A 27,819-nucleotide genomic window follows, 5' to 3' on the forward strand; every position below is an offset into this window, starting at 1 on the left:
CTACTATAATACTGCTCCTATATACAAGAATATAACTACTATAATCCTGCCCCCTATATACAAGAATATAACTACTGTAATACTGCTATATACAAGAATATAACTACTATAATACTGCCCCCTATATACAAGAATATAACTACTATAATACTGCCCCTATATACAAGAATATAACTATTATAATACTGCCCCCTATATACAAGAATACAACTGCTATAATACTGCTCCTATATACAAGAATATAACTACTATAATACTGCTCCTATATTCAAGAATATAACTACTATAATACTGCCCCCTATATACAAGAATATAACTACTATAATACTGCTCCTATATACAAGAATATAATTACTATAATACTGCTCCTATATACAAGAATACAACTGCTATAATACTGCCTCCTATATACAAGAATATAACTACTATAATACTGCTCCTATATACAAGAATACAACTGCTATAATACTGCTCCTATATACAAGAATATAACTACTATGATACTGCTCCCTATGTACAAGAATATAACTACTATAATACTGCCTCTATATACAAGAATATAACTACTATAATACTGCCCCCTATATACAAGAATATAACTACTATAATACTGCTCCTATATACAAGAATATAACTACTATAATACTGCTCCCTATATACAAGAATATAACTACTATAATACTGCCCCTATATACAAGAATATAACTACTATAATACTGCCCCTATATATAAGAATATAACTACTATAATACTGCTCCTATATACAAGAATATAACTACTATAATACTGCCCGTATATACAAGAATATAACTACTATAATACTGCCCCCTATATACAAGAATATAACTACTATAATACTGCCCGTATATACAAGAATATAACTACTATAATACTGCCCCCTATATACAAGAATATAACTACTATAATACTGCCCGTATATACAAGAATATAACTACTATAATACTGCCTCCTATATACAAGAATATAACTACTATTATACTGCCCCCTATATACAAGAATATAACTACTATAATACTGCTCCCATATACAAGAATATAACAACTATAATACTGCCCCTATATACAAGAATATAACTAGTATCATATTGCCCCCTATGGAGAGAATCTTGTGTACGTATATATTCACATGCATTTGCTCTTTCTTCCAGAAATTTAAGGAGTATTTGAATGGAAGTAATCTCATCACCAAACTGCAAGCTAAGCACGACCTCCTGAAACAATCTCTAGGAGAAGGTAAGTTTCTCGGGTCAGTACAGGCTGAGATGTGCACACTACTGGGGTCTGTATATATAATGTATATGAGTGTTCTGACTGATGTCTCTGAGCTCTCACTACAGCACATTAAATATATGATTGTGTTTGCTTTCAGGAGAGAGAGCAAACTATGGAACCACAAGGTGAGCAGTAAATGTATTTGTCATTATTCAGTATAGATTGCGGTGGCTGCATGACAGATTATAGAAAAGTCCTATTTTATGTTTCTATTCTTCACCATTTTCAAGATCACTACTTGCTGTTAGGGAATAGAAACATTCATTGCTTACATCCAGAGGCTGAAAACCTATACTGACCTATCCCTGCTCACACAGCTGATGGTTTGTTACCTTGTATCAGTCCAAGCAAAATCTGATGTAAATTAAACACGGCAGCAACATAAACCTCTCCCCTGTACTTGACCCCAGGCTGATAACTCCTACCTATACTGATACATTGTAACAAAACTATTCGATGATTGAGAAGGACTAGGTCGGGATAGGTTTTTAGCTTTTCAATGTGAAGAGAGATCTTAAAAATTGTGAAGAAATAAAACACAAATGGGATGCCCTACAAAAGTGCTGTTTTTGGAAACGGGAGGAACCAGTAACTAAAAAGAGTTTTCTTCTGGGGGCGTCCGTGTCCACATCTACGTTTCATGGTGATCATACGATTATTTATTTAAAAAGTTTGGATAATCTTTCAAATTTTTAATGAAATATAAAAAAAATGTAATTACTAATACACAAAGCTGTATTTCAGGTCTTCATAGTGTTCTGCCATGCTAAGATACACCACGACATGCGCAGCAGGGGTTTTATCCCGGACTCTATCTTCCATTTTGTTGAAGGCTTCCCTTTCATTTTGTTGTAGCCATGCCTTTACAGAATTTTCGACACTATTTATTGATACATTATTCCATTTCCCTCAGGCCCCCGAGTCTCCCCCCCAAACCTCAGAAAATGAGGAAGCCCCGACCTCGCTCCCTTTATAACCACATGCTCTTTAACGGGAATATGGAGCAGTTCATCCAGGTACTGGTGGTCGCTGAGTCTGCTGCTCTGCCTGTCACTCTCTCAGCACGGCTTCCTCCTCATCTCAGCCTCTGTGCCTCTTCTTTGACGCTATCTGAAAGGTTTCTGCTTTTGAGGACATGGGGTATTTATCACAATGACATCGGTACAGAGTGATGTCCATACAAATCAATTCCACTCCATCTGTCTATACATTTCCCAGATCCCTAAATGATAATATCTGCAAGTTATGTATGATATATAAATCGGTGAATAATGGGTGGTATACCATGTGGGCTATATGGTTCCATAACGATTGTCACCCAGCTTTTTTACGGCACGGAACGGTAAATCTGCATAGTTATATAGTGATTTGTGTAGGGAGGACGCATTACTAGTATTGTCATTCAGAAGCGGAGTGTCAACTCGCTGTGAGTGCTATAATGGAGGTTGTCACTCCTCTTTCCTATGGGTTTTTTGTCAAAATTTTTGGTGGAAATGCTTTTAAAATCCACAAAACCAAGTGTGTCTGAGAACAGAGCCCAGCCTGACCTAACGTTCGCCTCCTGTGACTCCGCATCAGTGCATCAAATCACTCTTAGCGCTAGACGTGTCCAGTGCGGAACATTGGCTTCTGAGGTCATTTGTCGCTCACTCCTGTTGCCGCACTGTTACGCAGCTTTCCGTCCCAGGTTGATTTCCGTAATTTCTCTCTTTTTTTGTAAGAACAGCACAGCCCTCAGATCTTATATCCACAGAGAGGAGCTGCCGGGTGACTGATCTGTGCAGCACAGCAGCTAGAAATCCCCCAGGAGAGGGGAACAGAGACCGGAAGATGAATTTTTAAACTCTCCAACCTTGATGCCTACAGCAAAAGAGCTCTGAAAATCTTCCCTTCCATCATATTATTATAATGTCTTACTGGTTGTTATAGTGTTAGAATTAATGGGGTTTTCCAGTTAAAAGGGTATTCGCAGAATTGACAATTATCACCTATCCACAGGAGAGGTGTTTCATTGCTGAGGGTCCCACTGGTCACTTGAACCCCATCCCGTTCCTCCTGATTGCACGACCACAGTGAGGAGAACTTTCAATAGAGCGGCGGATGAGCATACGTGTTGCCGCTCCATTCAAAATCTATAGGACTGATGTAGACAACTGTTTCCATCAGTCCCCTAGACATTGAATGGAGCGACAGGTCACATGCTCGTCCTGTTCCCCATCTCATCTAGTGATTGGCAGCTTTCTTAGTAGTGGGGCCCCCAGCGATCAGACACGACACGACCGTAGATTTTATCCGTAATTACTATGGACACCTTCCCGTATATTTACGGGAAGGTGTCCGGGCCTTAGAAAGCTTCTGTAAACAATAGGACATGTCTTGTTTTTTGATTTTAACGACCGTGCTCCCATACTTTATAATGAAAGCACGGCACGCAAATGCAGGTGACTGTCCGCGGCCATTCGTGCCCGTAATGACAGACCATGATTACAGGCACGGTCGTTTACATGGGGCCTTACCCTATGGATAGGTGAACATTGTTAATTCTGAACAACCCCTTCAACTAACTACTCTGAACGCTGATCCATTTTACCTTCAATGATACATTGTAACATTGGCGCTACTGATGTGTTAAAAACACAGAGGATTGTCTGGATTGGATACAATTGTAACAAGCCCTCAGCTGTAAAACATTTTTTGGTATGTAGAGGTTTAAACAATGAAGTCCTCTTTAAATACAGGAGTTCATAATTTTTTCCTAGCGCAGTGAATTTTTTTTATGTGCAGCAGCTATTTCCATCCCTGGGAGGCTGTGATACAATCAGACAGCACTGACCTACATTCTGCTGGACGCTACTCTCTGTGATGCTGTTTTTCGGCCTCGTAGGGAGAAGCCGCGTGTCCCCAGCCAGGCCAGACCGGGATATTGTGCTGTTAAAAATAACTTCAGCGCTAACTGGACAAGCAGATCGCAGTTTCCAGTGGTCACGCCAAGTCTTGGCAGTTTTTCCTTTTATTGTTCAAGGTTTATTGACTGCCTTGTACTGAAATGCAAACAATTTTTTTAAACCTATCTGTAGTAAATCTAAAATGATACCCTGATCAGATAAATGTGACAGGGACAGTGTGATGGTGGGAGGAGGGGAATGGGAGGTCAGAAACTGAGAGCTACATTGTGGAAGGAACAGGGTCCCCCAGCAGCACAGAGTATTTTAGGAGAGGAATGTGCTGATCTTGTGGGGGCAGTTATCTGTAAATTGTCGTGATGTGAGGATTGATTCATGTATATTCATGTGCACGTGGCAGGAGCAGTGTGATGACTTGAAGAGGGGAATGGGAAGTGGAACGTCGCAGACTCAGCTCCCAAGCAGCACAGAGCGTTTCAGGAGAGTGTGCTGATCTTGTGGGAGGTCACTGACTAAGAAGTACATAGTGGAATGAGCAGGGGCCTCAGCAGCAGAGAGTATTTAAGGAGTAATGTGTGCTGATCTTTTGAGAAGTCACTGATTGAGAGCTACATAGTGTTAGGAGCAGGATCTCCAGCAGCACGGAGTATTTCAGAAGAGGAGAGTGATGTTCTTGTGGGAGGTCACTGACTGAAAGTTACATAGTGTAAGGAGCAGGGTCCTCCAGCAGCACAGATTATTTCAGGGGAAGAGTGTGCCGATTAATCTCTACATGAAATGAAATGTACCTGACGACCCATTTTATATTAAGCTGCGCCTCTTCGTCTCCTGTGCTAATACAGGACGGACAGATCTTTTGGCCTGATTTCTCATGTGGGGGGTAATAACCCCCGTGTCCTTCTTTTGCTCTTGACTCTGCTGACTTTTCCTTCTTCTCCTTTCTTTGTCTCTCTGTCGCTGCTGAATTTGCTGTGTGTTTGTGTTTGTTACTCTCACCAGAGGACGGAGGAATGCTCGGACCAGGAACCAGGTATTAAAGCATTTCTCTGCAATCACCCGTGACATGAGCTCCACGACCTACTGACCGAAACAGGACGACTATAACTTAATGATGAACTGTGGCCGACTGCCTGATCACTTATAGTCTGTGCTGTAATAGAATGTGCTGCTAGCAGCAATGGCCAACATCTACATTAGATAACGGTCAGTGATCATTTGGTCAATGAGCCCAATCAGACATATGTTATTTTAATGGAGCGGGGAGATGAGCAGCTGCCAGACACCGCAAGGGCCGCTTACCTCTAGAAGAAACAGTGGGATTCAGCAGCAGAAACCCATCCCGTATGACCTGTCTTTCCCTTCATGGCATCTCTCAAGTCTGGATCTTCCAGTCCCTTTAGACTTAGGCCTAATGCACGTGACCATGTTTTTTTGTCCGTGTGTTATCCACAATTTTGCGGATAGCACACAAACCCATTAATTTATATGGCCATATGCACACGACCGTTATAATCACAGATCCGTGTGGGGTGTTCGAGTCCGGGCCGCAAAATCTCAGTACGTCATTTTACTGTCCGTATTTGTGGATCATGTGACCTACTCAGGGGTTTGGGACCAATTTCAGTCTTTTTTTTTTTTTTTGCGGATTCGTCAATACTGGTGACACACGGATGCACTATGGAAGGTTTTTTGCGGACAAATGGACCGCAAATACAGACAACGGATCGATGGTTCTGCATCGCAGTTTGTTTTTCCTTTTTTGTGAAAGGCAGGGTATCATGATATGAAGGGGGAAAAATGAGAGTTACATAGTGAAGAGCCTGTACTCCAGCAGCAAGGAGTATGTTAGGAGAGAAGTGTGCTGACCTTGTGGGAGGACACAGAGTTAGAGGTACATATTGGAAGGAGCAGGGTTTCCACAGCAGCACAGAGTAATTCAGGGGAAGAGCGTGCTCATTTTGTGAGTGACCGTGACCTGTCCACTCGTGATGATGTAATGGAGGACAGGGCTGAATGAAAGGTAACTACCCTAGATTGTGGGCGAGTGAAGCTATAGGTCCTGATCAGGTACTGCACTAGATGGACTTACCCAGTGACTGGTTCCTGGAGGTCAATGACAAGAGGCTGCGTATTTATAAGCCACAGTCACCAGCTGAATGTATTATGTTGGTTCCAGGATTCGGGTCAGGCCATTCCATTGGTGGTTGAGAGCTGCGTCCGATACATCAATCTATACGGTGAGTCTGATCCATAGTTTCTGTGACATGTATCAGTGATGTTAGTACATGGGGATGCTGCTGAGGAAATTTGCACACTGGAGAGGGATATGTTCTGTGAGGTGTAAGGGGTTCACATGCACATGGGTCGTCCTCTGTCCCTCATTCCTCTGCTGTCTCATATCGGATAATTAAAGTGACAACCGTCTTCTCTGTGCAGGTCTCCAGCAACAAGGAATATTCAGAGTACCGGGATCTCAAGTTGAAGTGAATGATATCAAGAATTCGTTTGAAAGAGGTGAGTGACGCTGCAGAGAACGAGTCGCCTAAAGCCGGATCATATATGTGACTTGATATAAAGTATCTGACAATAATCTTGCGTTCCAAATGGGAGGTACTGAAAAGTTGTACTACAAGGGATCGTTCCCGCGTGACGATTGTTTTGAGACTCATTTGGTGTTGTCATGTGATTGGTCGTCTGTTTAGCGTAATAGCAATTGTGCAATAGGCAAAGTATATGATGAGGAGGGACAACTTTCGGTAACTTTCACCATTTACAAGATCTTTACTTGTTCTCAGAAAGTAATTCGATTTAGACGCCAAAAACACTTGCACTTTTGAGGTTTTGTTACTGTGTTTTAGGGTCCTCTTACACGTCCCAACATGAGCCGTGTAAACGAGCGCCAATCAACGATACAGCTCTTTGATCGTGCTCGTTTGCTCATTTCACAAGCATGTTACTATAATCGCTCGTCCCCATACATTTCCATCATGTCGGCAGCACATCGCTCTGTTTACACAGGGAGACGTGCTGCCGACAACAATAATATCTTCGGCTGCATAAACGATACAATCAGCCGATGAACGAGCGTTTGCTTCTTCATCGGCTGATCGTTGCCCTGTTTACACAGGGCAATGATCGGGAATGAGTGTTCACAAATGCTCTTTTTCCTGATAATTGTCCCTTGTAAAAGGGCCTTTAACCTTTTTAGTTTCAATACAGCAGCGCTGTCCTGGACTACAGTCCGATAGCTCTTATCTACATTGATACATTGTAACCAACGAATACGGATATGTTAAAGTCGGACCAGGTTAGGAACAATATTCAACATCTGAATGGAAACATTTTTCCCCATTCACTGACATCAAGCATCTTAAAACGATAAGACGTTAAAACACAAAGTATATTAGTAAGTTGCAGAATGTTTCATTATTTACGTATAACGGGAGAAGCCCCTTAATACCTATCCTGCTGACTGATCGACAACGATGGCAAAACAATCAGACCTTTTACACCTTAGCAGAATAAGCAGTATTAAAAGCTATGGTAACTTAAAGTAGTTTCCTTTTTGTTTAGGAGAGGACCCCCTGGTGGAGGTTCACAGCGAGCGGGATATCAACTCTGTGGCGGGAGTATTGAAGTTGTATTTCCGGGGTCTGGAGAATCCGATCTTTCCCAAGGAAAGGTTTCAAGACTTGATGTCCACAATCAGTGAGTATTGCTGGCAGCCACAACTTCTGGAGCCACAATGTAAATCAACAGTATTTTAGCTGTTTACCAAAACATATTGAATATACATTTATATAATCAATATTTGCTTAAAGTGCAGACTCTCAGCTTTAATTTGAGGGTATTCACATCCTAATTTGAGGAAGGGTTTAGGAATTACAGCTCTTTAATATGTAGCTGCCTCTTTTACAAGGGACCAAAGGTAATTGGACAATTATCTCACAAGCTATTTAATGGGCTGCATGGGCTATTCCCTCATTAATCCATCATCAATTCAGCAGGTAAAAGGTCTGGAGTTGCTTCCAGGCGTGGCATTTGCATTTGGAAGCTGTTGCTGTGAACCCACAACATGAGGTCAAAGGAGCTCAATGCAAGTGACCGACCATCGTTAGGCTGAAAAAAAAAAAAGAAATCCATCAGAGAGATAGCACAAATGTTAGGAGCGGCCAAATCAAAAGTTTGGTTCATTCTTGAAAAAAAGAGCGCACTGGTGATCTCGTGAACTCCGAAAGGCCTGGACGTCCTCGGGAGACAACAGTGGTGGATGATCGCAGAATCCTTTCCATGGTGAAGAAAAACCCCTTCACAACATCTACCCAAGTGAAGAACACCCTCCTGGAAGTAGGTGGATCAGTATCTAAGTCTACCATAAAGAGAAGACTTCATGAGAGCAAATATAGAGGGTTCACCACAAGGTGCAAACCATATAATCAGCCTCAAAAATACAAAGGCCGGATTAGACTCTGCCAAACAACATGTAAAGAAGCCGCCCAGTTCTGGAACAGCATGAAACTAAGATCAACCTGGACCAGAATGTAGGGAGGAAGAAAGTATGGAGAAGTCTTGGAATGGCTCATGGTCCAAAACACACAACATCCTCTGTAAAACATGGTGGAGGCAGTGTGATGGCATGGGCATGCATGGCTGCCAAAGGCACTGGGTCACTGGTGTTTATTGATGATGTGTCTGAAGACAGAAGCAGCCGGATGAATTCTGAAGTGTTCCGGGATTTACTTTCTGCTCACAGTACAGATGGACAATGACCCAAAACATACTGCGAAAGCAACCCAGGAGTTTAAAAGGCAAAGAAGTGGAATATTCTGCAATGGCCAAATCACCAGATCTCAACCCGATCGAGCTGCATTTCACCTGCATAAGACAAAACTTAAAGAGTCTCTGTCACCACATTATAAGTGGCCTATCTTGTACATGATGTGATCGGCGCTGTAATGTAGATTACAGCGGTGTTTTTTATTTAGAAAAACGATCATTTTTGATGGCGTTATGACCTATATTAGCTTTATGCTAATGAGTTTCTCAATGGACAACTGGGCGTGTTTTACTATATGGCCAAGTGGGCGTTGTACAGAGGAGTGTATGACGCTGACCAATCAGTGACCAATCAGCGTCATACACTTCTCTCCATTCATTTACACTTCAGATCGCGATATAGCTATATCGCTATGTGCTGCCACATAAACACACTATAACGCTACTGCAGTGTCATGACAATGAATATACATTACCTCCAACCAGGACGTGATGTGTATTTATTCTCCTGACCACTTCTGTAGCGTCTCTGTGATGCACAGCACAGCGAGATCTCGCTGTGAATGACAGCTTCCAGCGTAATCTCGCGAGACTACGCCTGCTGTGCTGTAACTCACAGAGACGCTACAGAAGTGGTCAGGAGAAGGAATACACATCACGTCCTGGCTGGAGGTAATGTATATTCATTGTCATGACACATGAGTAGCGTTATAGTGTGTTTATGTGACTGCACACAGTGATATAGCTATATCGCTATCTGCAGTGTAAATGAATGGAGAGAAGTGTATGACGCTGATTGGTCTCTGATTGGTCAGCGTCATACACTTCTCTCCACAACGCCCACTTGGCCATATAGTAAAACACGCCCAGTTGTCCATTGAGAAACTCATTAGCATAAAGCTAATATAGGTCATAACTCCGTCAAAAATGATCGTTTTTCTAAATAAAAAACACTGCTGTAATCTACATTACAGCGCCGATCACATCATGTACAAGACAGACCACTTATAATGTGGTGACAGAGCATCTTTTTTTTTTTTTAAATCAAACCAGTTTTTATTGATAGTACAACATACATTATAAATCTCATGTATATCTAGTCAATTCCAACAATCAATACATTTTCAGTTTTGTACAGAATATTCAGTTACATTTAACATAACTCCCCCTTCCCTGCAACCAAACTCCCCCCCCTCCCCCGCAGTATCTCCTTTCCCTGGCTCGTACATTTTCTCTCCCGCATCATACTAATATATTCATAAGCGATCTCCTGATCATGTCCCCTCAATCTGCCTCCTACCTCCCTGCCGTACCATAGTTATGTATCCACCTTCCCCATTGTTTATCATATTTGTGCATTGCCCCACGTTTCAGATATATCCGATGTTCTAACGACACCGTGTGATTAACATATCCTACCAGTTCAGACACCTCCGGGGGATCCGTGTTCAGCCAATATTTTGCTATCAGCTTCCTAGCATGGTATAAAACTTTTTTAATAGCCAGTAATTCAGCCCCATTTCCTCCCTCCTCCCCCATGCAACCCAACATAAAGATCTTAGGTTCCAACGGGAAATCCCTCCCATATACTCTCGCTACCATGCCTCCAACCTCCTTCCAGTAGTCATTCAGCATCGGACAGTCCCAGAACATATGCTTTATGTCTGCCCCATCAAACGAACACCTGGGACACTCCTTCGTTGGCCTAAGCCGCATTTGCCATAACACCTTAGGTGTCCTATACACTCTATGCAGGAGAAAAAGTTGTGACCGCCTATGTGCTACATTAATGGACAGCATTTTGGGCGATTCGAGTATCTCCTCCCACTCTTCATCTGTTATAGTCCCCACATCTTCTTCCCATTTGCGTCTGATCTCCCCCATCGGATCTCCAAGGAATTTGGAAAGTAATGTACTATATATCACAGAGATAATCCCCTTAGTGTCCTTTGCCCCCAATACCTGTTCCATCGCTCCCATAGTGGAGCAGCTCAAGTCCACCGACCTACCCTGGGCCTGTGCTGCATGACGCAACTGGAGATACTGATAGAACATCCGATGTGGGAGCCCAAACTCCTCCTGCAATTGTGAGAACAATTTGAGACTTCCTCCCTCATACAACTGGTATACATATCTGACCCCTGCTTGTTCCCATTCCTGGAAGCCAGCCAAGATACTAAATTCCCATAGGTATGGATTGTCCCATAGAGGCATATAGTTGGAGCACCCTGTAATGCCCAATATTTTCTTGCATTCCCACCAGATCCTATGTATCAATAGCAAGGTTGGTTTCCCTTTCGCCTCCCTCCGCAACTTATGAGACTCCATGGCCTCTAGTATATCCGTGCATTGACTCAAATAATACACCAGTTTCCCACTAGAGTCCCACTCTTCCCTATTCTTCCAACCTTTAAAGTGTTGCACTTGGGCTGCTAGATAATATATCCACGCATTTGGAATAGCCAATCCTCCCTGGTCTGTTGGTAATTGTAGTTTTTCCAATTTAATCCTGGGGATCCCCCTTTTCCACACCAAGTCCCTAAACAGATTATGTATTCTCCTGAACCAGTACTTAGGCAACCACACTGGGGCATTATGCACAACATAAAGAACCTGAGGCATCAGAATCATTTTAATCAGGTTTGCTCTTCCTAGCGCTGAAAGTGGTAGTCCTAGCCATATTCTAGTCTTTTCTTTTAGTTTGTCCAGTAATGGTTTTACATTCAGTGCGACAAAATCCTGCACCCTCGCCGAGACCTTAATCCCCAGATATTTAAATTCCTTAACACAAGGTATATCAATTCCCCCCCCTGCAGTGGCCCCTCTAATGACTTGAGTGGCAATAATGCCGACTTACTCCAATTAATTTGCAACCCTGAAAATTTACCAAACCGTTCCAATACGGTCATTATCATAGGCAGTGATCGATCTATCTCTCCCAGGAATAGCAAAATATCATCCGCATATAGTGCAATGCGTTCCTCCAGGTCCCCACATCGAAACCCTTCTATACCCGGATGTTGCCTTACTATGTTTGCCAGAGGTTCGATCGCTATAGCGAATAGTAACGGGGAAAGTGGACATCCCTGACGTGTCCCCCTCCCTAATCTAAAAGAGTCTGACATCCTTCCATTGGCTCTGATTCTAGCCACCGGTTCCTTATACAACAATTTTACCCATGTTATAAAATTTCTCCCAAAACCAAACCGCTCCAAAACAGCCCACAGATACCCCCATTCCACGCTGTCAAATGCCTTGGCAGCGTCTAAGGACAGCACTGCTCTACACTGCGTATCTGCAGCATCTGTCTGCAAATTCAAGAATAATCTCCGTATATTAATCGCTGTAGATCTTGATGGCATGAATCCCGACTGATCCGGGCCCACTACTTTAGTTACCACTCTTGTCACCCTGTTAGCCAGAGCCTTTGCCAGAATTTTAACATCAGCGGGCAGCAGGGATATTGGTCTATAGGAATCTGGCTTTGTTCGATCTTTCCCCTCCTTGGGAATGACCACTATTGCTGCTTCGTACATAGTCTGCGGTAATCGCCCCCTGGTAAAACTATCTTGGAACACCTCCAACAACTCTGGCAGAAGCTCCCCCCCATATGTTTTGTACAGCTCAGTGGGTATTCCATCCATCCCTGGAGCCTTTTCATTTGCCATAGAACTCACCGCTTCCTGCAGTTCCTCCAAAGTAATTGGCTCCTCAAGCCACTCTCTCTCCTCCTCCCCCAGAGTAACCCACGTCATTTCCGCCAAATAGTCTGTCAGAAGATCTTCTGGATAATCTACCCTCGTGCGATACAGCTCAGTATAAAAGGACTTCAACACTCCCAGTATATCCCCTGTTTCTCCCACCAGTGTCCCGTCTTTATCCTGCAATTGGTGGATGAACGCACCCTCCCTCTGAGGCCTAGCCATATTTGCCAACAATCTACCCGTCATTTCTCCCTCCTCATAGTATTTTTGTTGCAAAAACAACCTTTTATTAGCTGCTTGTTCCAGCTGATGTTCCTTTAGTAGTTTTTGGGCGACCTTCCACTGGGCCAAAGTTTCTACTGTACTATTAGCAATATGATTCTCCTCAGTTAACGTCACCCTTTCCCTCAGATGTTCTCCCACCTGTCTTGATTTATTCTTTATGATCGTGATCTCCCGAATATACACCCCCCTTATATTTGCTTTCATAGCGTCCCATAGGATATCTATAGGAACCGTACCTTTATTAAACTCAAAGTACTCCTGCAGGCTCGTATTTATTATCTCCTCCCCCACTAGGTGTATCCAGAACGGATTTAGCCTCCAGTGCAGTCTTAGCCCCCCCATCTGTGGGCTGGTTCGAACCTTCAGTATCATCGGGGAGTGATCAGACAATGACCTTGGTAGATATTCCACCCCTTCCACCCCCTCAATCCCTAACCCGTTACTAAACATCAGATCTATTCTGGATAATGACCCATAAGTAGATGACACACAAGAATATTGCGTAGTAGAGGGCCATTTTGCCCGCCAAATATCTGTATATCCAACCTCCGTCATGTATTTCCCAAACCGCGTCAGAGCAGCCTCTCCTACCCCCCCCCCCCCCCTTTTGGAAATTTATCACACCTTTTATCCATTACGTTGTTGAAATCTCCCATTAGTATAGTCGGAACCATAGGCCAACTAGCCAACCTCTCCAACACTTCTCTTATTGGAACCACAGAATATGGGGGAGGTACATACAGTACCACAATTATACATTCCCAATTAAACAGTTTACAATGTACCCCTACATATCTGCCCTCTCCATCTCTAAAGGAAGCCAAACAGCAAAAAGGTACATCCCTATGAACCAGGAGACTAACCCCCCTCGAGTATGTGGAGTGAAAGGAGTGGAAGCTGTGCCTAATCCAAGCCCTATGTGCCTGTTGCACAGTATCAGCGGTAAGATGCGTTTCCTGTAGTCCCATCACTCCAGCAGACTGTCCTTTCAGGAAATCGAATATAGCTCGCCGTTTTGTTGCCTCCCCCATACCTCTCACATTCCATGACAAAAGATTTACCCTACCCCCCATCTAGCCATTTCTTTTAACTGACAGTGGCAATTACCGTTGAATCCAGTGTTAATCAGAGCATACTGCATTTCAAACTCCCTTTCCCTCCAAAACATTTTCCCCCCTCCACCCACTTCCCTAACCCACCCAACTTTACATAAACTTACCCTCCAAAGAGGGCCCGGGCTGGCGAAGAAACCTCCACCAATGTGACTGTTCAGCTTCCCATTTACACTGCAGAAATACATCTCTTCCCGCAATATAAACTTAAGAACCTCAAAACTCCCGCCACCTTACCACAATAGACATATAGCATTTCTGTGACTCAAATACCTGATGCTTCAATTAAACTGACATCTCTGTCTCCTCCTCTCACCATTATAGACATATAAACTGCAGACCCACATTAGAACAACAAATAAATGCAGAAAACAGTGCCTTATTCCTCTGCGCAGCTCATCCTTCTGTTTTTTTTTTCATAAAAATCAGAGTCCCCCTTTCAGCCCTCCACCTGATGATCACGCCGCATCTTCCCCTCGATCTTGACGAAGGCGATCTTCGTGACTATCCAGCCATCTCAGCGCATCTTTTGAGTTCTCAAAAAATTGTACGGATCCCAGCGCCGCAACCCGAAGCTTCGCCGGGTACAGCATTGAATATTGAACACGCAGATTCCTCAGTCGTCTTTTAATATCCATAAATTGCATCCTTCTTTTCTGAACCTCTGCAGAAAAATCTGGGTAAAATGACACTTTCACACCATTCACCCGTATATCTTGCTTTTCCCGGGCTTGCCGAAGAATTAAATCTCTGTCTTTATAATGAAGCAACTTTACCAACACAGGCCTTGGCGGCCGTCCAGGTGGGCCAGGGCGAGTTGGTACTCTATGGGCTCTTTCCACCGCAAACAGTGGGGTCAGCGACTCCTTACCAAACACCTCCAATAGCCATTTTTCAAAAAATTAATCCGGGTTGGACCCTTCTACTTTTTCAGGAATCCCCACCATCCTCACATTGTTTCGACGTAGGCGATTTTCCAGATCATCAGCTTTAGATAACAGGTAATTAACAGCCACAGCTACCGCATTTACATCCCTCCTCATGGGCAGCATTCTGTCTTCCAATTCGCTGACCCTGCCTTCCACCGCTGTTGTTCGTTCCGAAACTTTCTGTAAATCGTGACGTATGATGGAGATATCCTCCTTAATTCCGCCCACCTGGCAGGTAAGTTTAGCTAGCGTGGAATTACACAGGCTCACCGCCGAAAAAACATCCGCCAGCGTGGGTCCCGGCTTATTCAAGCTATGCGAGCCTCGATCCAGCCCTCCTCCTGAGCTGCCTGCAGCATCTTCTCCATTCTCTTCCTCCTCTGACTCCATCTGTGCCCTCAGCGGTTCATACCTAGACCCTGAGTGGCCTGTCTGCTTTTTCCCTCCGTCTGACATCTCTCCATCAGCAGCTGCCTTCATGGGCATCTTTCTGGCAAAACGCTCCAGCCGGGATGCCGCCGCCCCTCTCAAGTCCCTGCTCTCTGCCATCATGCACGTGTCGGCGCCATCTTGTAAGCGCAGCTCACCTTCCTCTGCCGCCTTAGACTTTCTGGAACGGGTCATTACAGCCTCCAACAGCTCCAAAGTCGTGTCCCCAGATTCTCCTCCTTCTCCCCTCTCCGCACAGGTATGTCTCCGTTAGGATAATTCAGCCACAGGATATGTACCAGGATATCGGCAGCGGGAGCTCCGGTTCCTGCGTCCGCTCACATATGCCGCTAAGCCACGCCCTGTGACAGAGCCTCTTTAAGGCAGAAAGTCCCACAAACAAGCAACAAGTGAAGACGCTGCAGTAAAGGCCGGGCAAAGCATCACAAAGGGGGAAGCCAGCGTGTGGTGATGTCCATGAGTTCCAGACTTCCGGCCGTCATTGCCTGCAAAGGATTCTCTACAAAGTATTAAAAAAACAACATTTTATTTATGGTAATGTTAATTTGTCCAATTACTTTTGAGCCCCTGAAATGAGGCGGCCGTGTAGAAAAATGGTTGCAATTCCTAAACGTTTCACATTAGATTTTTGTTCAACCCCTTGAATTAAACCTGAACGTCTACACTTCAATTGCATCACAGTTGTTTCATTTCATTAGTTAAACTGATTCCCTACAAGAAAATATGTAATTCCACATTCTTAGGCCTCATTCACACAAGCGTATCCGATTCACGCGTGTGAATCGGGTCCGTGTGTCTTGCGTTATGCATCAGCGTGCTTTGAGAGGGCATGCGTTATTCACGCACTTGCAAAGCACATCTTTTTTTATTTATTTATTATTTTCAACTGAATTGATGGGCAAATCACGCACCCGCACGTGCATCCGTGTACGGTGCGTGGATTTCACGCACCCATTGGCTTCAATGGGTGCGTAGGTGCGTGATAACGCACCAATATAGGACATGCAGTGAGTTTCACGCAGCAGACTCTTGCTGCGTGAAAAATCACACATGTGTGAATGGCCCCATTAAAATCAATGGCTCCGTGTGCTGTGCGTTGTTTCACGCTCATGTGAATGGGGCCATACAGGCCCCTTAAATTCTGTGCCATTCATATTACACAATCCTACTGGTGGCCATTTAGTGCCTCTATGCTGTTGAATATACTGGATTGTCTTTCAACGGGTACTAACTCTTTCTATTTCAATTTCAGAGTTTGAGAACATGTCAGAACGGGTCCATCACATCCGTCAGATCCTCATCACATTGCCCCGAGCTGTCCTTGTGGTCATGAGATATCTCTTTGCCTTTCTCAACCAGTAAGTCATTAGCAGAAATGGGCATCCTATTGAAAAAGGAGAATACGGGGAGGTGGGGGGGGCAGATGTTGCAGAGATAGGAAGCAGCCCAAACTGCTGTTTACCTGCATAAATTGGGTGGACAATAAGTATTTAAAAACCTCACCAATTTGCAAAAATACTGCATGACGACGTGCTTTATGGCCATGTCGCACCCCGGCCGCTATGTGTGCCTATCCTAATACGTGCCTGTATGGTTAGTTGTACAGGTTGCAGGAATAAGTTGCCAGGTAGCTGCGAGCTGCAGAGGTGAATAATGTATCAAGTCTGCCACCTGCTGACTGAAATATGAATGACCACGTATACTGAACATGAAGAGGTTCTCCAGTCTTAGGCTGTGTTCACATCTGTGTCGTGCTTTCCATTAAAAAACAAAACGACAAAGCAGAATGTGATCTGTAAGACATCGCACACCACCGGCCCCTCCGGACTCCATTGAATTATATTGGGGGGTCTATCAAGTTCCGTCAACAGAAAAGAATAGTGCTGCATGCACTTTTTCACATCAAACATAACAGAATCTGCGACATAGCCTCTTGACGCAGATGTGACCATAGGATTAAGTAAGTAAAACTTAATTTTTGTATAATAAACAGTTCTGCAACTTTCTCATATGTTTTGTGTTCCAATTCATCACCATTATCAAGATATCTGCTCGTTGTCGGTCAACGCGAAACATTCAGAAAGTGAAAACCTGTACAGATATTTTACTTCTCACAGCTGAGGGTTTGTTACAATTGTATCCAGCCTAGACAATTCTCTGTGTGCTAAACACATCAGCAGCAAAAAATCTCTCTCCTGTCCTGATAGTTTGTTACCGTGTATCAGTCTGGAATCCAGGCTATTTATCTCATTTGCTTGCCTATTTTCCTAATCCATAGATTTGCCTATAGTGGATAGAATTGTAGGAAACCCTCGGCTTGGGGTGCATAGATGATCTCGATCATCATTGTTCCCATGCCTCATGTTACCAGTGGGGTTTATCTCTGAATATGGCTTTGTATCTATGAGATATGTGGGTGAACCAAAAAAAAACATAGCGCACATAGTGCATGAACCTGTAGGAAATGCAATGAGTTTGGATGAAAAGGTGGTGAAAAAAATGCTCACCTGATTCAGTTGTGCTAGGAACACAACATCCCAATGTGCATAGTCCCCAAACACTCCACTCGGAGATGGTTAGACACAGCTGCAGCCTGGATCCCAAACTTTGTTTCGTCCAGAATAATAGAATGGAGAAGATAAAATAAAATATTGGATCCTTTGTTCTGGCGCAACTGGATAAAGCAAACTCAGTTTTTCAAACAGATTGACACTGATCCAAGAGATATTGATCTAGGAAGATTTATTTGTATAAATGAAAACGACGCGTTTCGGGGCCGGACCGGCCTCTTCATCAGGTATGTGTATACACAAACGATCTTCTCTTTTTTTTAATAGATCTCTTTCATTTGGACATCTTAAGATATGATTTTGATGAATTCTATACAAATATAGAAATTATATAACTTTATACAAACAATTTGTTACAAGCGATGCATCAGCCAGACTCTGGTTTGATTGTAAGGTCTGTGACCTCCGACCCTCACTCGATAATTCCCTTTTTCCTCCCACTTTTTGTCCTATATAAATTATGCTATTTCTATCATAGCTGTATTTGTATTTTACCTGCTGAAGAGGCCGGTCCGGCTCAGAAACACGCCATTTTAATTTATACAAATAAATCTTCCTAGATCAATATCTCTTGGATCAGTGTCAATCTGTTTGAAAAACAGAGTTTGCTTTATCCAGTTGCGCCAGAACAAAGGATCCAATATTTTATTTTATCTTCTCCATTGTATCTCTGAGAACTTGTTTTGCGCTGTGATTTGTTACAGTTTATCTCAGTACAGCGATGAGAACATGATGGATCCTTACAACCTGGCGATTTGCTTTGGCCCCACATTGATGCCAATTCCCGATGGACAAGATCCCGTGTCCTGCCAGGCGCACGTCAATGAGGTCATCAAGACGATCATCATTAACCATGAACTGATCTTTCCATCTCAACGTGAACTGGAGGGGCCAGTGTATGAGAAGTGCATGACCGGAGGCGAGGAGTACTGGTAAGGGCATTCCTGCTGAATATAATGTATTCCCTATAGACTTTCCCTAATGCTCGATGCTGGGAGGAGAGAAGGGGCAGATTCAGACATTTACTGGAGATATAGTTATAATGTAACAAACAAGCTCAGAGCCGATACTTCAGTAATGTCTCAGATAAACTATGAACAGAGCTAAATGGCGCTCTGCTAGATTACACCATGGGATTACTATGAAGATTACAAACAAAAACATAGAATTACCCTCTTCAGTAGACTTTATATGTAAAACGGTATATCGGTTTTTCCAAACACAATCCCTATAGGTACAAGCATATTCTTGATTCCAAGACTCCTCATATTCCTAAGGTGTATCTGGTGATTAGGAGTTGTCCAGAATTAAAAAACAGGTTGAATTTTTTTTTCTCCCCAGAAACAGCACCACTCTTGTCCATGGGTTGTGTCTGGAATTGCAGTTCAATCCCATTCAAGTGAATGAGACTGAGCCTTTTTATTTTAATTTTAGAACACCCCTTAAATCCAATATTTAGGATCAGCAGCTATAATGATTTTATTGTGTCTCCATATAGCGATAGTCCCCATAGTGAGCCGGGTGTTATAGATGAGACTGAACATGATAATGGCACAGAACCCCACACCAGTGATGAAGGTAAGATATAAAGACTCGCAAACCTACTACTATTATATAATGTAAAGTTCTGTGAATTAATGTACTTTGTGTCTCGATTCCTCATAATTTTTAAGATCTCTGTTTGCTGTTAGTGAATAGGAACATTCTGAATACGACTGTAGCAAACCTTCAGTTGAGAATTAGTTCTTTACAGGTTTTCCGACTCTGGATGTAAACATGAATGTTCTCATTCACTGACATCCAGCAGAGATCTTGATGATGACAATTGAAATAAAAAGTAGATGAGAAAGTTGCCTAAAAAGAGTAATGTCTCTATCTAGTGGTTGGTTTGTAGATTGCAGCCTGAACTCGATCATGATGTTTATATTCTTTGAGGTGTCTGAAACCTATATGCTTTTTTTTTTATTGTGTCTTCCTAGAGGTTGAACAGATTGAAGCCATTGCTAAATTTGACTACACGGGCCGTACACCTCGAGAGTTGTCCTTTAAGAAAGGGGCATCCCTTCTCCTGTACCACCGAGCATCAGAGGACTGGTGGGAGGGTCGTCACAATGGAGTAGATGGATTAATACCGCACCAGTATATTGTCGTCCAAGATCTGTGAGTAATTCAGGCATGGCTTCTAATGACTTAATACTGTGATCATGTGACCAGTCATTGTCATTGATCTTATGACCACTACCCGTCCGTATTCACCCGGTTCTTTCATCTGTACATTATACAAACTGTTTCCCCTTCCTCATCCTGATGCGTCGCCCATGTTGGACTCTTTCCGTAGAGATGACGCGTTCTCTGACAACCTGAGCCAAAAAGCGGACAGTGAGGCGAGTAGCGGACCACTTCTGGATGACAAGTCCTCCTCTAAGAATGATATACAGTCACCCACGGAGCACCTACAGGAATATACCTTTGCTGGAGTTTTGGGCAGGTATGTTATGCATAGACTCTAACTTTAGCTCTCCTGTGTTTTTATTGTTACATTGTCCCCAAAAATGATGAGCAATAACTTGTCTATTGTAGGGTCAGGCTAAGATCTGACGGAGCTGCAATACCACGCAGGAGGAGCGGAGGAGACAACAACAGCCCCCCACGAGCATTAGGCCCCTGTATAGACACCCCTCCTCGAGCTGCCGCCTGCCCTAGCAGTCCTCATAAGTTATCCTTGAGCCGAGGACGGGTGGACAGTCCGGAAAAACGCAGAATGGCCACATTTGGAAGTGCTGGCAGTATTAATTACCCGGAGAGGAAAGGACTCAACGATGGTATATCCCTGAGGTCCGTCACTGGAGGTACAAGACACAGCAGCCTGGGAGACCACAAGTCCTTGGAGGCAGAAGCTCTCGCTGAGGTAGGGAGGTCATCATGGTCGATCCTTACGGTCAACTGAACTAAAACCATGACAGAAGGCGGCCAACTAATAACAAGTCCGTATACAATATTGATGTCACTGAGGCACGAGGAGCAAATGCCTCAGCGACATCATCTTCGTTTACAGAATTTAAAAACACCAGATAGAAATATCACTGAGGCACCTTATGCCTCGCACCTCAGTGATTGTCCTTAGTTACTTGAGACGACATTGACGGTTTGCACAGATTTTAGTGGTACAGTGTTCTAGATGTCATTTTACATTGGTAAGTCCGGAGTGTTAGCGCCGTAGACATCGGAGATATCGGCCCTGGGTAAGTGTAGTGCACACATTTCACCTATCCTCTCTGTTCCAGGCTTGTCGGATAATCTGCAAGTTATTATATGTATCGGTAGAATAGGATGATAAGCTGGTGAAGAATAAAGCTCTGTAACCTCACTTTAATTTACCATTGCAGGACATTGAGAAGACCATGAGCACGGCCCTGAATGAGTTACGGGAACTGGAACGACAGAATACAGCCAAACAAGCTCCTGACGTTGTGCTGGACACTCTGGAACCTATGAAGAACCCAACTATTACTACACCAAATTCTGAGCCAGTCAGCCCACTGCACACCATCATGATACGGGACCCTGACGCAGCTATTCGGAGAAGTAACTCCTCCCACACTGAGATGATGACCACCTTCAAGCCAGCGCTGTCGGCCCGTTTGGCTAGTGCCCAACTGAGACCACCACCTGTGAGGCCAGCCCGGCCAATTGTCCAGCATCGATCTAGCAGCAGTAGCAGTTCTGGGATGGGTAGCCCGGCACTCACCCCTACAGAAAAAGTGTTTCCTAATAATTCCTCGGAGAAGTCTGGGACTATGTAACTCCATTCATGGTGATGGGCCCTACTGGCAAAAGTTAGTGAGAGTATGTTCTGAAGATGGGCTTCAACGTTTACACTATTACCTTTTCCATTGCTCATCCCATGGGGTAGCTGGTCAAAGCCAAACATCTGTCCAACCATCTCTACATAGTTTTCATGGCAAAGACGTCACTTCATCTCCAGCCCATAACCACGTTCAAAACGAACCTTCAGATTGCCTTAAAATGCAGAATTAGCGACGTTTGGTATATCCAGTTTCCGTTTTTAGCTTTTTCATTCTTTGGTTTTACCTCAGTCTTCTGTAAATCATACAGAACTAAAGGATATGTGTGTGTGTGTGTGTGTGTGTGTGTGTGTGTGTGTGTGTGTGTGTGTGTGTGTGTGTGTGTGTGTGTGTGTGTGTGTGTATATATATATATATATATATATATATATATATATATATATATAAACACAAGTGGCGGATCTATATGGTGTCTTTGAAGGCTTCTTTGGGTTCCGGAAGGCTTTTAATTTTCTGGGTTCCTGACATCAATGGTCCTTTCAAATGAAGGTCTACTGAATGAACTGAAGACATCGTTGCTCAAGAATTGAGAAATCTGACATCCGTTCTGGATCGCTGGTCACCAATCTGCTGCTTTATTGGTGGGACTGAAATATGGCTTCCAAAGCCTTATGGATAATTACTTGGGTTGACATTTATGCTGTACCGCAATCCAAGATGTGAGGAGCAACTGCTCCGCTTATCTATAGAAATATGTAAATTTGTACATACTTCAAAATGTTAGCTATGTTGTTAACCCTGTGTAGGCCACAGGCCTTGCGATTCTAAATATATATACGTAGTAGTACATCTCATGTAGGACAATGTGAATTATGCTTGAATTTCAAAACCATAAGAAAAGGTTGTGCTGTCACTGGATAGAGGGTGTCTGTGTATGTGTCTGTGTATGTGTATATATATATATATATATATATATCTCGATCACTCACATACATTATGATAAGCCATTTGATTTTGAACTCAGTGGTTTTATTATGAAGTTCCCCACCATGATTTCTGGGATTCAAGCTGGACCAAGAAAAATTTCTGAGGTAGAATCTTAAATGCTATGTTTACATTCACAACCACATTTTTTTTATTGTCCAGATACATCTAAAATGAAAATTGAGGCAACTTTACAATAGGTCTTAGTTAAAAAAATGTTTACTATCGTTTGGTTTCCACAGCTCCTGTACAAATCTATGCATCTCCATGGTAATAGATGACAAACAAACTCTGTATAGTCTTATTCTGCAGTCAAATTGCCCTCCATTTGTCCTCTCTTTCTTATTTGCTACTTTACTGCATTATTAGACTACAAAGTAACGCTTGTAGTATGTTACCATGGAAATGCATAGGAGCTGTAGAAACTAAACTATAGCAAAGTTTAAAATAAAACCATTTGCAAAGTTGTTTCATTTTCTATTTTAGATGCATCGGGACAATAATAAGAAGCATTTATTATCCACCAAAAGTGGTTGTACACTTATAACCTAGCAAGACCGCAGTTCTAAGTCTGGGCATGATAGGAATTATAGTCCCAAAACAGACTGAACTTTACCGGTCACTAATGATATCGGTGCTAAAAAATGACTGAACTGAACTTTTTAGCTGAAAATTGTAGATGTGACACAATAAAATATTATCACCCCCAAACTAAAGTATCGTGTCCAACTGTAAGAATTCTCCTCACTTTTTAGATCCATATTCAGGCCCTTAGGGGGCAGTATTATAATAATATTGTTGCAGTAAACATCTTAAGCTTTGTTTGTCAGGACAAGGACTAAATGTTCTTAAATAGTGACAACCAAATTTGTAAGCCAGTAATGGGCTTCTCTACCCCCACCCCTCTTGGTAGATCATATAATATGCATTACTCAGGCGGAGGCAACAAAGAGCACAGGAAAAAGCTCGCAACACTCTCTAGTGACACTGAGCAACTTTATTTAGGGAAGTAATTATTCTAGATAGTATACAAACGAGGACAACCCGACCTGCACTAAGTGACAAATAATTAAAATATATTCACTTCCTGGAATATATGCCTCTCCAGCTTTTGATATGGAGATCTATACTGCAATAAAGACTAAATGAGACTGGAGAAGATGCGAAGGACACAATGTAATAATACATTTTAACATGTCTTCTTGATATATGATCATTCGCTTTACTATAGGGAATGAAAATACTGTTAGTCTTCTTATTTGGATTATTTTAAGATTAACAATTCCTACTTCAAACCACTTTGATGATATGGAGAAGAACTCATTGGTCAATGTTTACAATGTGGTCATGTTGCCACCAAACAAAAAGTCTCAATGATATCAGTAGGAGCTGGTGCCTAGTTGGCTGCATTATTATTTCAATATATATTCATCACTGATCTATTTTACAGTCTCAATATAGAATTAATCTACATAAACAGCGTAGTCACTGTGTACATACATAATTTATTCTGTACTGATCCTGAGTTACAGCCTGTATTATACTCCAGAGCTGCACTCACTATTCTTCTGGTGGAGTCACTGTGTACATACATTACATTACTTATCCTGTACTGATCCTGAGTTACATCCTGTATTATACTCCAGAGCTGCACTCACTATTCTGCTGGTGGAGTCACTGTATACATACATGACATTACTTATCCTCTACTGATCCTGAGTTATATCCTGTATTATACTCCAGAGCTGCACTCACTATTCTGCTGGTGGAGTCACTGTGTACATACATTACTTATCCTGTACTGATCCTGAGTTACATCCTGTACTATACTCCAGAGCTGCACTCACTATTCTGCTGGTGGAGTCACTGTGTACATACATTACATTACTTATACTGTACTGATCCTGAGTTACATCCTGTATTATACTCCAGAGCTGCCTTCACTATTCTGCTGGTGGAGTCACTGTGTACATACATTACTTATCCTGTACTGATCCTGAGTTATATCCTGTATTATACTCCAGAGCTGCACTCACTATTCTGCTGATGTAGTCACTGTGTACATACATTACTTATCCTGTACTGATCCTGAGTTACATCCTGTATTATACTCCAGAGCTGCGCTCACTATTCTGCTGGTGGAGTCACTGTGTACATACATTATATTACTTATCCTGTACTGATCCTGAGTTACAGCCTGTATTATATTCCAGAGCTGACTCTATTCTGCAAGCTTCAGAGCTGAAATCTCCCAGTATTCCCTGCTTGTTCAGTGTCAGTGTACAGAGCTTGCTCTGGTGATTTGCATTCTGGGAAATGTCATCTTTACACAGGCTCTGTACAGTAATGTGATGGAGGAATAACTAACTGCTCCCCTGCAGTATAGGAGTTCACATAAGCTGTTAGGGAAGGTGTCTGACGACAAGCTTGTTGACTATTTCCAATAACAACTAGCAGAATTATGATAAGTAATGCAATGTATGTTTAATTGTTTATATAGGGAATATCTATATGTAATGTGTAAAACGGTGTTGATGGTGAATAAATGTAAAGCCGAGTGGAACCCCACTCCCCGGTGTTCACCATGACGCAATGGGATCTGCTTACTTTACAGGCCTTTTCAAAAGTGACCAATTCCTTTAAAATTCCAATCAAACGACCGTCCTCTTCAGTAAATACACGCTTAGTGGCTTAATATAATCAGAAAAAAATGACACATGTTTATTCCTATTTATTATTGTCTGTTGACACCTTGACCAAATAAAATTTAGAAAAAAAAAGAGTAGGTGCATCATTAACCAGTTACAACTCTGATATTGCTTATTGGACTCTATGCTTGTGCCAGCATGTGCTTGTTTTATAATATCAGGGCTACCTTTTTATTGCACCCTGCATTTTGCGTCCGGTCTAGTGGTGCCTTTATAATCGAGGGCAGTCATCTACCAAACGAGTATAAAGCAGATTTTTTTAAAAATTATACGTTTTAGATATCTCCCCCTAGAGGTGATAGTTGAAATTACGCTCGATTCTGCAAACTTCAATATACAGTCCATATAAAATACTTTGTCTATATTCACAGGCTTATATAATCTCATCATTTAACCTTCATGTTCTACGTAAATGGGGCTAAATTAAGCTCATAAGAAGCACAAGACAAGGAGACTCTGGATTTCTATATCTTGTCGTGGAGCAATTAGTACCAGGAATATTTTAATATTTGTGATACAATGTTGCAATCTTGACATTCCATTCCTAACGTAGATCAATTAAGGGCTTCTGAGCTGAGCACAAGCTTCTAACTATACAGTCATAACTGACAACGGTGTGGCCCTAAGACACGAGGGCCAAATAGACAGAACCAATGGCCCATATTATATACAAAGCTCTATGGGTCAGGTGTGGTCATATGGTTTCCTATATGAGACCTCTACACCGTCATCATTTTTACATACATGGTCAAAATCTTTTACTGAAGCACTGAATTGACACAGGGGCCCCATAGCTTCAACATGGAGTCTCTGATGTTGGTTTATGACCTTGGCCTTCAGTCATGGCTAAGCTTACAAGGGTTTTCCTACGACACGCTTTTATATTATACCGACTGACCATAAGATTCTGATTAGTTGTGGTCCAACTTCTGGGATCACCACAGATTCTGAGAATTGAGGTGCCCAGTCCTTGGCAGGGATGTGACTGTGCATGCGACCACTAATTGACTTTAAAGTGGAGTGACTGGGCATATATGTGGTTACAGGGAGAAATTATTCCCATTTTCTAGACCCCTAACATATCTAGTTAATATGCAATAAAAGCCTGGATGATGGAGAGTTAATACCAGTCTTGCTAATTCTATGGGCACCAAGCAATGGAATGCCCAGACTCCATGGCACTACACTAATTGAATGACGTCCACCATGGCTGGATACCATGAATAATTATGAAGATACGTTCTAGAAAATGATGACATCACTGCTTTGTACGCCAGTGATATCGTTAATTAGTGGTCCCATAATCTGGATATTAAAGGGGTTTTCTGTATGGTATATATTGATCATATCAGTGGCGATATGATTGCTGAAATCCCCACAGCTGCCCAGAATAAGGGGACATTGACCTCTTCGTCTTTCTCCCAAAATAACACCACTCCCAACTTGGTGCTTTGTCAGAAATTGTGACAACCCCATATAAAAGAGTGGACTGTGCTGCTATTCCAACACAGTGCTGGCTTGCTACCATGGTTTTTGGAAAATGCTAAAGAGATAAAGTTCTAGGCATTTTGTGGGGGTCCCAGGAGACCCCCACTGATCTGACATTGATGACTTGCTTATCAATTTACCATGAACCCTTTGGGTATGTTCACACGGCCTATTTACGGACGTAAATCGGGCGTTTTTGCCCCGAATTACGCCCGAAAATAGCGCCTCAATAGCGCTGACAAACATCTGCCCATTGAAAGCAATGGGCAGACGTTTGTCTGTTCACACGAGGCGTATATTTACGCGCCGCTGTCAAATGACGGCGCGTACATAGACGCCCGCGTAGAAGAAGTGACCTGTCACTTCTTTGGCCGTAATTGGAGCCGCTATTCATTGACTCCAATGAATAGCAGCGCTAATTACGGCCGTAATCGACGCGGCGTTCAAGCGCCTGCACATGCCGGTACGGCTGAAATTACGGGGATGTTTTCAGGCTGAAACATCCCCGTAATTTCAGCCGTTACGGACCCCCGCCGTGTGAACATACCCTTTAAGGGTATGTTCACACGCTGAGAGGCAGTTACGTGTGAAAAGACAGACTGTTAACAGCTGCCTCGTTTCACACGTAAAAGCTCCTCCTCGTAATTTACGAGGCGTCTGAGACGCTCGTAAACCTTGAGCCGTGCTTCATTGATTTCAATGAAGAACGGCTCAAATTACGTGGCAAAGAAGTGCCCTGCACTTCTTTGCCGAGGCAGTAAATTTACGGGTCGTCGTTTGACAGCTGTCAAACGACGACTCGTAAATAACAG

General features: G+C 42.7%; 2 protein-coding genes across 4 annotated transcripts in view; one reads left to right on the forward strand and one right to left on the reverse strand.

Moving 5' to 3' along the window:
- The window catches only part of SRGAP3 (SLIT-ROBO Rho GTPase activating protein 3), an 87,881-nt gene extending 60,374 nt beyond the window's left edge, over positions 1-27,507 (forward strand). Inside the window, exons 10-22 of one of the 2 annotated variants that reach the window (XM_075831855.1) lie at positions 1,169-1,253; positions 1,390-1,417; positions 2,206-2,308; positions 6,372-6,432; positions 6,632-6,709; positions 7,769-7,903; positions 16,704-16,809; positions 18,726-18,953; positions 19,520-19,599; positions 20,001-20,181; positions 20,360-20,509; positions 20,602-20,929; positions 21,408-27,507. In XM_075831855.1, coding sequence (XP_075687970.1) covers positions 1,169-1,253; positions 1,390-1,417; positions 2,206-2,308; positions 6,372-6,432; positions 6,632-6,709; positions 7,769-7,903; positions 16,704-16,809; positions 18,726-18,953; positions 19,520-19,599; positions 20,001-20,181; positions 20,360-20,509; positions 20,602-20,929; positions 21,408-21,824 — 1,980 coding nt within the window. In that variant the 3' untranslated portion in view covers positions 21,825-27,507. Of the gene's footprint in view, positions 1-1,168; positions 1,254-1,389; positions 1,418-2,205; positions 2,309-5,194; positions 5,226-6,371; positions 6,433-6,631; positions 6,710-7,768; positions 7,904-16,703; positions 16,810-18,725; positions 18,954-19,519; positions 19,600-20,000; positions 20,182-20,359; positions 20,510-20,601; positions 20,930-21,407 lie in introns of both variants that reach the window. The other variant, XM_075831853.1, reaches the window with a different exon arrangement.
- Positions 1-27,819, reverse strand: part of THUMPD3 (THUMP domain 3 tRNA guanosine methyltransferase) — a 184,276-nt gene that overhangs the window by 86,364 nt on the left and 70,093 nt on the right. The window lies entirely within an intron of this gene.

The sequence above is a fragment of the Rhinoderma darwinii genome, chromosome 7 (assembly GCF_050947455.1).
Source record: "Rhinoderma darwinii isolate aRhiDar2 chromosome 7, aRhiDar2.hap1, whole genome shotgun sequence".
Classification (NCBI taxonomy): Eukaryota; Metazoa; Chordata; class Amphibia; order Anura; family Rhinodermatidae; genus Rhinoderma; species Rhinoderma darwinii.